Source organism: Papio anubis, chromosome 10, assembly GCF_008728515.1.
Source record: "Papio anubis isolate 15944 chromosome 10, Panubis1.0, whole genome shotgun sequence".
NCBI classification, from domain to species: domain Eukaryota; kingdom Metazoa; phylum Chordata; class Mammalia; order Primates; family Cercopithecidae; genus Papio; species Papio anubis.
Window position 1 is genome coordinate 89,418,793 of NC_044985.1, and position 10,422 is coordinate 89,429,214.

Here is a 10,422-nt window from a genome sequence, read left to right on the forward strand (position 1 = left end):
TTAATGTCTTTGTATTTCATTCTGAGCCTTGAAATCACAGTGCTAAATTTTCGGAGTGTTTATGAAAGAGTACAAAAGTTGATACCACTGAATTTTAGCAAGGCTAACAGGAAAACTTGCCATTTATTTTAGTAAATGATCTAAGAAGAAGGGATATAATGTTGCTATTATTGAGAAATAGTCTCTTTTCTACTTTCCAGATAAGGCTTTTGTGAAGCAGTGGAGTATTTAGGTTTTATCTCCATGAAGCTTTCTTCAAATGATCATTCCGTGTCATCTCTCACTCACAGACATAGCTCCATTCCCTAAACAGCAAAGTCAAAGTTGCACATGAGAGAAACTTATTTTCTGCAATTTTCCATTCCTTCGTTGGTTTTTTTCATTCAGTGAATACTCAGCAATTTATGAATGCCTAGGAAAGTGTACATTGAGCCTGACAATTGTATCATCAACACTTACCTACAAGGAAAGAAAACTTAATTGGGGTGTGTGCATAAAGATGTGTGATTTGAAGTTTCTCCTTTACAGAAACAGAAGGAAATGTTGTAGGAGAAAGACAATCCGCATCCTGACCTGATGTCTTTTCTTTAATGAACCTTCTAGCTCACTCTATAATATGAGATACCCCTAAACCATGTGGAGACACCTCCATTTTTCTCTTTTGTTTTCCCATCATCACTAATTGCCAGAGTCACAGACTGTTTCTGAAGAGCAAATTTATTTTAGTTTTAAGTTTTTATATCTATCATCTACTTTTTTTCCTTTTTTTTTTTTTTTTTTTGTATGAACCAGGTTTCCTGTTTTCTGTGCAATTCCCTTTGCAGTAATTTCCCAGATTTAAATTGCCAGGCGTGCTTCGGCAGCAATGCACAATACGTGTATGTGGTTATAAGGGAATCAGAGACTCACATTTCAGAGGAGGAAATCGTGGTCTCACAATTAATGTGAATGATAGCAGGAAGGAATCTATAAAGTAGTACTTGAATTGATGATTGGAGAAAAAAGAAAAAAAACACTGTGGGCTTTAGGAGGTTGTGGCTTTCGTGCGGTTCTAGAACTATTTTGCCTCTTCCCAATTTCAGAAAATGGATAACTTTCTCCTTTCTATGTAAGGATGTATATATATAAGGTTAAAAAGTCTGATCCCTAAATACATGATGATGCGGGGAGCAGACGACAGGTAAACAGGAAAGAACTGACGTTTTTTACCAAGCATTCTAATCTTCCCCTTTGTTGATTCATAAGAAAATTTGAGTACCTTCCCATTTAGAAACTTAAGAGTTTCCTGGCTTTCTTAAAGATTGTATCTCCAAAATAAGAAGAAAACTTGTTACTATCCTATCATCAATTAAGGAAAAGAATAGTCATTTTCACTTATGTTCTGTCACTTTGGCCCCAGGATTGGAGAACAGAATTTCAAAGTGTGTGGTTCCTTAGTCATACATTCATTTATTAATTAATACGGTAGACCTTTACTCAGTGGCAACCTTGTGCCAGACATTTACTTGACTCTGAGGAATCAAAAGTGAATAAGGAGTTCATGTCTGCTGGGAAAGGCAGACAGGAAACATAATTTCAAATATAATGAGATATTTAGGAGTAGTTATGCAGGAAGAAATTGATAAGTGAATGCATAGGAAAGAGAGACTAACCAAGAATTAACGAGATAGATTTGCTTTTATCTCTGTGAAGTTTTCCCTTGTGTGTTCAGCCTTGCCTTTTGTCTGCATTTAGGGCTGTCTGCCTCCAAAGTAAGCTACTAAATCTAAACAATTGCCCTTTGTAATTTTGAAACAAATGTAAAGTGGCTTTTATCACGTTTCATGATGATACTTTTCTTTATGCCCAACCTCTCCTTTTGAGGATTTGAGCATTTCTGCATCATACTGTCCCAATTACCAACCAAGATCAGCCCTAGAGAAGTTTTTCTGTGTGTCGCAACTTATTCAATGATCATACCATCAATTAGTTGGTCACTCTTATCACTTCTAAATGATTTTGCATAGGATGTATCACAGGGCATGGCAGGTAGTAAAGATGGGTGTTGGTGTGGTTTTTGTTTCACATCCAATGTGGGAACACACACACTTACATTTGGTCATGATGTAAATTGTAAGTCTTCCTATGGCTTATGATTTTAGGAGGCTGAGAAACTCTGGTTTAGACTTTATGTTCCATATCTGCTTATTTACTATTTCCCTTATGAGAACCCACATGGTACTATTTCACATTAGGAACTAAAAATTTTTAAATAAACATTATTAATAAATCTTATCTGAAACACATAATGAGTGGCACATAGTTTGCTTTTCTTGTTTATATCTGCATATCAATATAGATAGATACATATGGATAGAAATATAAAGATAGAGACACAAGTTGCATATATTTCAATGAATTTTAGTTTAATAGTCAATGATTTATAAAACTCTTAAATAAACATGTTGAAAGAGGTTACAACTATAAAGTCAGAAATACATGAATATACTTGGCATACTCCAGGCTTTCTTTATTCTCCTGAAAATTACTGTCTTTCTTTTATATTTAACACGTTTTTATGTTTCTATTGTTTTTCTTTCTTACAGTTCTATATTTTTTTTTTTTACTTTAATTTTAGGTTTGAGGGTACATGCCAAGGTTAGTTACATAAGTAAACTCATGTCACAGGGGTTTGTTGGACAGATTATTTCATCACCCAGGAATTAAGCCCAGTACCCAATAATTTACCTTTTCTGCTCCTCTCCCTCCCCCGACCTTCCACCCTCAAATAGACCCCAGTGTCTCTTGTTTCTTTGTTTCCATAAGTGCTCATCATTTAGCTCCCACTTATAAGTGAGAACATACTTGGTTTTCTATTCCTGCATTAGTTTGTTGAGGATAATAGCCTCCAGCTCCATCCATGTTCGCACAAAAGACATGATCTTATTCTTTTTTATGACTGCATAGTATTCCATGGTGTACATGTGCCACCTTTGCTTTATCCAGTCTGTTATTGGTGGAGATTTAGCTTGATTCCATGTCTTTACTATTGTGAATAGTGCTGCAGTAAACATTTGCTTGCACGTGTCTTTATGGTAGAATGATTTCTATTCCTTTGAGTATATACCCATAATGAGATTGTTGTTTCAAATGGTGGTTCTACTTTTAGCTCCTTGAGGAATCACCATACTGCTTTCCACAATGGTTGAACTAATTTACAGTCTTACCAACAGTGTATAGGTGTTCCCTTTTCTCCACAACTTTGCCAGCATCTATTAGTTTTAGATTTTTTAACAATAGCCATTCTGATGGGTGTGAGATGGTATCACATTGTGGTTTTGATTTGCATTTCTCTAATGATCAGCGATATTGATTTTTTTCATGTGCTTGTTGGCTGCATGTATGTCTTTTTTTGAAAAGTATCAGTTCATGTCCCTTTTAATGGGGTTGTTTTACTCTTGTAAATTTAAGTTCCTCATAGATTCTAGATATTAAACATTTGTCAGATGCATACTTTGCAAATATTTTCTCCCATTCTGTAGGTTGTATGTTTACTCTGTTGATAGTTTCTTTTGCTCTGCAGAAGCTCTTAAGTTTAATTAGATCTCATTTCTCAATTTTTGCTTTTGTTGTGATTGCTTTTGGTGTCTTTGTCATGAAACCTTTGACTGTTCCTGTGTCCAGGATGGTATTGCCTGGGTTGTCCTCCAGGGTTTTTATAGTTTTAGGTTTTACATTTAAGTCTTTAATTCATTTTTAGTTGATTTTTGTATATAAGGAAAGGGTCTAGCTTCAGTCTTCTGCACATGGCTAGCCAGTTATCCCAGCACCATTTATTGAATAGGGAGTCTGTTCTCCATTGCTTGTTTTTGTCAGCTTTATCAAAGATCAGGTGGTCATAGGTGTGTACCCTTATTTCTGGGCTCTCTATTCTGTTCCATTGCTCTGTGTGTCTCGTTTTGTACCAGTACCATGCTGTTTTGGTTACCGTTGCCATGTAGTATACTTTGTAGTTAGGTAACATGATGCCTCCTGCCTTGTTATTTTTGCTTACGATTGTCTTTGCTACTTGGTCTCTTTTTGGTTCCATATGAATTGTAAAATAGTCTAGTTCTGTGAAGAATGTCATTGGTAGTTTGATAGGAATAGCATTGGATCTGTAAATTGCTGTGGGTAGTATGGCCATTTTAATGATACTGATTCTTCCTATTCATGAACATGAAATGTTTTTCCATGTTTGTGTCATCTCTGATTTCTTTGTAACTGTAATTGTAATCTGTTTTGTACTTCTCATTGTAGAGCTCTTTCACCTCCTTGGTTAGCTGTATTTCTAGGTATTTTATTCTTTTGGTGGCAGTTGTGAATGGGATTGCCTTTCTGATTTGGCTCTCAGCTTAGCTGTTGTTGGCATAAAGGAATGCTAGTGATTTTTGTATACTGAAACTTTGCTGCAGTTTATCAGCTGAAGGAGCTTTTGGGTTGAGACTATGGGGTTCTCTAGATATAAAATCATATCATCTGCAAGCAGAGACAGTTTGACTTCCTCTCTATTTGGATGCCCTTTCTTTCTTTCTTTTGCCCGATTGCTCTGGCTGGGACTTCCAATACTCTGTTGATCAGGAGTGGTGAGAGAGAGCATCCTTGTCTCGTGCCAGATTTCAAGAGAAACGCTTCCAGTTTTTGCCCATTCAGTATAATATTGGTTGTATGTTTGTCATAGATGGCTCTTATTATTTTGAGGTATGTTCCTTCAATACCTAGTTTATTGAGAGTTTTTAACATGAAGGGGTACTGAATTTTATCAAAAACCTTTTCTGCATCTATTGAGATAATCATGTGGTTTTTGTCTTTAATTCTGTTTATGTGATGAATCACATTTATTGATTTTTGTTTTCTTTTATTATACTTTAAGTTCTAGGGTACATGTGCACAATGTGCAGGTTTGTTACATATATATACATGTGCTATGTTGGTGTGCTGCACCCATTAACTCATCATTTACATTAGGTATATCTCCTAATGCTATCCCTCCCCCTTACCCCCTCCCCACAATAGGACCCGGTGTGTGATGCTCCGCTTCCTGTGTCCAAGTGATCTCATATTGATTTTCATATGTTGAATCAACCTTGCATCTCAGGGATGAAGCCTACTTGATCATGATGGATAAGCTTTTTGGTGTGCTGCTGGATTCTGTTTGCAAGTATTTTGTTGAGGATTTTTGCATCAATGTTCATCAGGGATATTGGCTATAAGCTTTGTTATTGTTGTGTCTCTGCCTAGTTTTAGTATCAAAATGATGCCACCCTCATAGAATGAAGTGGGGACGAGTTTCTCTTGGGAAGGTGTATGTGTCCAGGAATCTATCCATCTCTTCTAGGTTTTCTAGTTTGTGTACATAGAGGTGTTCATAGTAGCTTCTGATGGTTATTTTTATTTCTGTGGAGTCAGTGCTAATATTCCCTTCATCATTCCTAATTGTGTTTATTTGGATCTTCTCATTTCTTCTTTATTAGTCTAGCTACCAGCCTATCTATCTTACTAATTTTTTTCAAAAAACTAACTTCTGGATTCATTGATCTTGTGAATGGTTTTTCATGTCTCAATTTCCTTCATTTCAGCTCTGATTTTTGTTATTTCTTGTCTTCTGCTAGCTTTGGGGTTGATTCATTATTGCTTCTCTAATTCTAATTCTTTCATTGTGATGTTAGGTTGTTAATTTGAGATCTTTCTAACTTTTGGATGTGAGCAGATATTACTGTGAATTTCCCTTTTAACACTGCCTTTGCTGTGTTCCGGAGATTCTGGTGTGTTGTGTCTTTGTTCTCATTAGTTTTAAAGAATTTTTTATTTCTGCCTTAATTTCATTATTTGCCAAAAAGTCATTCAGGAGCATGTTGTTTAATTTCCATATAATTGCACGTTTTTGAGTGATTTCTTAGTCTTGACTTGTATTTTTATTGCACTGTGGTCCGAGAGTGTTTTTGTTATGATTTTGCTGAGGATTGATTCATGTCCCATTATGTGGACAATTTTACAGTATGTGCCATGTGGTGATAAGAAGAATGTATATTCTGTTGGTTTTGGGTGGACAGTTGTATAGAGTTCTGTCAGTTCCATTTGGTCCAATGTTGAGTTCAGGTCCTGAATATCTTATAAATTTTCTGCCTCGATGATCCAATAATATCAGTAGAGTGTAGGAGTCTCCCATTATTATTGTGTGGGAGTCTATGTCCCTTTGTAGGTCTCTAAGAGCTTGTTTTACAAATCTGGCTGCCACTGTATTGGGTTTATATATATTTAGGATAGTCAGGTCTTGTTGAATTGAACTCTTTACCATTATGTAATGCCCTTCTTTATCTTTTTGATCTTTGTTGGTTTGAAGTCTGTTTTGTGTTAAATTAGGATTGCAACCCCTACTGTTTTCCATGTGTTTGGTAGATTTTCCTCTGTCCCTTTATTTTGAGCCTACAGGTGTCATTTCATGTGAGATGGATCTCTTGAAGACAGCAAGTCATTTGGTCTTACATTTTTATACAGCTTGCCATTCTGTGCCTTTTAAGTGAGGCATTTAGCCGGTTTACATTCAAGGTTAATATTGATATGTGTGGATTCGATCCTGTCGTCATGTTGTTAGCTGGTTATTATGTTGGCTGTGTGGTTGCTTTATAGTGACACTGGTCTGTGTGCTTTTGTGTTAGCTGGTAGCAGTCTTTCCTTTCTATATTTAATGTTCCTTTCAAGATTTCTTGTAAGGCAGGTCTGGTCATAGTGAATTCCCTCAACATTTGCTTATCTGAAAAGGATCTTATTTCTCCTTTGCTTAGGAAGCTTCGTTTAGCTGGATATAAAATTCTTGGTTGAAGATTTTTTTCTTTCAGAAAGTTGAATATAGGCTGCCAAACTCTTCTGGCCTGTAGGGTTTCAGCTGAGAGGTCTGCCGTTAGCCTGATGGTATTCCCTTTGTGGGTGACCTGCCCTTTCTCTCTAGCTGCTTTTAACATTCTTTCTTTCATTTCAACCTTGGAAAAATCTGATGATCATGTGTCTTGGGGATGATCCTCTTATGGAGAATCTTGCAGGAGTTATCTGTATTTCCTGAATTTGACTGTTGGCCTGTCTAGCAAGGTTGGGAACATTTTCATGAACAATAGCCTGAAATACATGTTCCAAGTTGTTTGCTTTCTCCCCCTCCCTTTCAGGCATGACTGATTTGGTCTCTTTTCATAATCCCATTCTTTCCAGAGGTTTTGTTCATTTGTCTGACTGTCTTATTTAAAGAATCAGTCTTCAAGCTCTGAGATTCTTTCCTCAGCTTGGTTTATTCTGCTGTTAATACTTATGATTGCATTGTGAAATTCTTCTGTTGTGTTATTCAGCTCTGTCAGACCCATTATGTTCTTTTTTACACTGGCTATTTCATCCTTCAGCTCCTGTATCACTTTGTTGTGATTCTTACATTCCTTGAATTAGGTATTGCCAGCCTACTGAATCTCAATGACCTTCATTCCTATCCATATTCTGAATTCTATTTGTGTTGTTCTAGCCAGTTCAGCCTGGTTAAAGAACTCTTGTTAGAGACCTTTTTTTCTAAAAAAAGTTTTGGTGTTACTGCCAACCTGGTGAGGTTGTTTGGAGGACATATGGTACTCTGGCCATTTGAGTTACCAGAGTTCTTTTGTTGCTTCTTTCTTATCTCTGCATGTGGGTGGTTCCATTTACTGCATTGTAGATTGAGTACAGTCAATAGACTTCTTTTCTGGATGTTTTCACTGGACTGAGGCTTTGTGCAGGGTATTTGAAGCTGACTTCTTATCTCTGGTTTCAGAGGTGGGTATGTTGGCAAGGCATTTTTGGTGTTAAAGCTTTGGGGTGTGATCCAGTAGATGGCACTTAGGCTTATTAGTCAGTTGGTAGACTCTTGCTTGGTTTTGTGGCTCCCCTGTGTTTCCTCATAGTTGCAACTATGTTCTCCCTCAATGCTCCGAAAGTTTGGGTTCTCTCCCTCTTCAGTGCTGGCTGTAGATAATGGCTTGGCACTCCTGGTCTGCCCACTGCAGCTCTGGAGAGATCTGAGTGTTTATGTTCCTCCCCTAACTTAGAGGCAAAAAAGGAAGGGACCTTAGCAGTGATTGTGGCCAAGGGTCTTTTGTTTGTCTCCCGAAGCCTCTGCCCTAGAGAGATGCAGGTCAGTAATCCCTCAGTGGGATGGGGAGGGTCTGTGCTGCAAGCCCAAGCCAGGGATTCCTTGTCTGGTGATGAGTAGTGGTGGGTATGTGGGAACCATGGGAGATGGTCTGTCCTCCTCTCCTTGGGTCGACTACAAGTGCTAAAGCACTTGGGTTCTTTGCTCCTTTGTCAGTCCAAGGGTTGCAAGGGCACTTCCACTGCAGAGGCAGTGACAGAGAGGCTTTCAGTTGCCCCTGGAGGCTCTCTGTCCAGGGAGTTGCTGAGTTGCTGCTGGCTCAATAGCTCTGGCTGGGGATGACTGGAGGCTCAGGCCTGGAAGACAACAAGTTTTTATCATAAAAGTAATACATGCTCTAAAATGTTCAGGTAATTGGTAAAAGTGTTAAAATGAAAATGTAAATTATTCATTATCTGACCACCCAAGAAATGAACACTGTTTTATGTTTTGGAGTGTTTTCTTTCTATACATACACACACACACACGTATGTATAACTTATGTAGTAATTAAATTGGGATCCTTCTGAATATGCTATATTTAAGCCACTTTTTTAACTTTGTTATATTTTGAAAATTTCTCATGACATTAAACAGTCTTCAAAACTGTGAATTTAATGTTTAATGCATAGTATTTTCTAGAAAGGATATTAAGTAATTAGTTAATCACTTTACCATTATTAGACATTTAAGTTGTATTCATTGTTTCTTATAAGTAGTGAAATAATAATTAGCCTTAGACATAAGTATTTGTATTATTAGTTCTTTATCATAAATCAATATAAGATGCTCATTATCTAGTATGAGGCCATGAAATTTATTTAAAATTTGGCACATATTACTCATCTTTCCTATGAATGTTGTTAAGTTTATATTCTTGCCAGCAGCATATTCATTAATACACTGAACAAATATTAATGGTCTGTTTTATATGGATTTTAGAGTAACCCTATTAAAATTGAGTTTGAAACAAACAATTTTTGTATTTTTCCTAGTTTTACCAATTTGATGACAAATATCAATTATGTTGTTTTCATTTCTTAATTACAACTGAGAATAAACATTTCATAGGTTTATTGGCCATGTATATTTCTTTTTATGAATTTTCTATTTTTTCTATTACAATGTTTGCCTTTGTCACTCCTAACTTGTTAAGGTTCTTGATGTGGAAAGAAGAGTATTAAACCTTTACTGTCAAATTTCATTCAGGGTTTTTTTTTTCCAACTTTGTCAATAGATTATTTAAGGACTTTTATTTTTGGGTAAACAAACTTGGGATATTTGATTATATGATTTTTTTCTCCTTTTTCTATTAATGTGAGAGTTTATATGAATATACTAATGTTGAATAGCCCTTGCAGTTCTGAAAAAATAAGTCTATACTTACATGCTGTCTGTTTTTTCCTTTAGAGAGACCTGCGCAGGGATTAATATTTCATTACTGATTTTTTATCTTACTTGTAAGTGAAATTGATAAGTAGGTTTTTTTGTTTGTTTGTTTCTAACTTTAGCTGTTTTATACAGAAGGGTTACATTACCTTTGCCAAATGATCTGGCTAGCTTTTCATCTGCTTCTGTGCTTTGTAACAACGTCTATAATGTAGGAATTATCTCTTTGTAAAGATTTTAAATAACTCATCCATAAAAACATCTACCTTGATCCTCTTTCCTGGGTAATTCTTTGACACCTTTTTAAGCTTTTCTGATAGATACAGATATTTGGAAAAGGAGATTTTTTTCCTTTACTGAATTTTGGAAATCTGTCTTTTCTGTAAAATTACCTATATTTCTTTGAGATTTTTAACCTTTTAGTGTATTTTATTATTTTGTGTTTTCATTTTTTACTTCATTATTTTTACTTCATTAATTATTTTGTTTCCTTAAAAAGAAATGAAACAAACCTACTTTTTGAATTATTCAGCTATTTATTCTACGTACGTCTCAGTATCATTTTAAAACAATATAATTTAAGGCAATGAATTTGCTTTTGAACTTAGTTTAGGTATACTTCTGGAAGTGATAATATGCTAGCATTCTTATTATTTTTTTCTAAGTATTCTGTAATATTAAAGACTTTTTAGTTTTCCTTTGATCAAGAATGATTTATATGATCTTTATTAGGTTTTTTATTTAAGTTTTTATTACTAATGTATGGTTTTAAGCTCTGTAGTCAAGGACAGTGACTTCTCCCATTTTTGCCTGGTGGCATTTATTAAAAGTTGGCATAATATATGGTAACTGTTGTCGTTTAAAAAATTAAT

General features: G+C 35.6%; 1 protein-coding gene across 15 annotated transcripts in view; it reads left to right on the forward strand.

Moving 5' to 3' along the window:
- PARD3B (par-3 family cell polarity regulator beta) overlaps nucleotides 1-10,422 on the forward strand; it is a 1,095,492-nt gene that overhangs the window by 982,114 nt on the left and 102,956 nt on the right. For 3 of the 15 annotated variants that reach the window (XR_002516430.2, XM_021924396.1, XM_021924397.2), the window contains exon 22: nucleotides 9,572-9,621. The exons of the other annotated variants lie outside the window; for them this stretch is intronic. Coding sequence is in view for 2 of the 3 variants with exons in the window: in XM_021924396.1 (XP_021780088.1) it covers nucleotides 9,572-9,592 (21 nt within the window). In the remaining variant the exon portion in view is untranslated. The remainder of the gene's footprint in view (nucleotides 1-9,571; nucleotides 9,622-10,422) is intronic. 15 annotated transcript variants of the gene reach the window in all.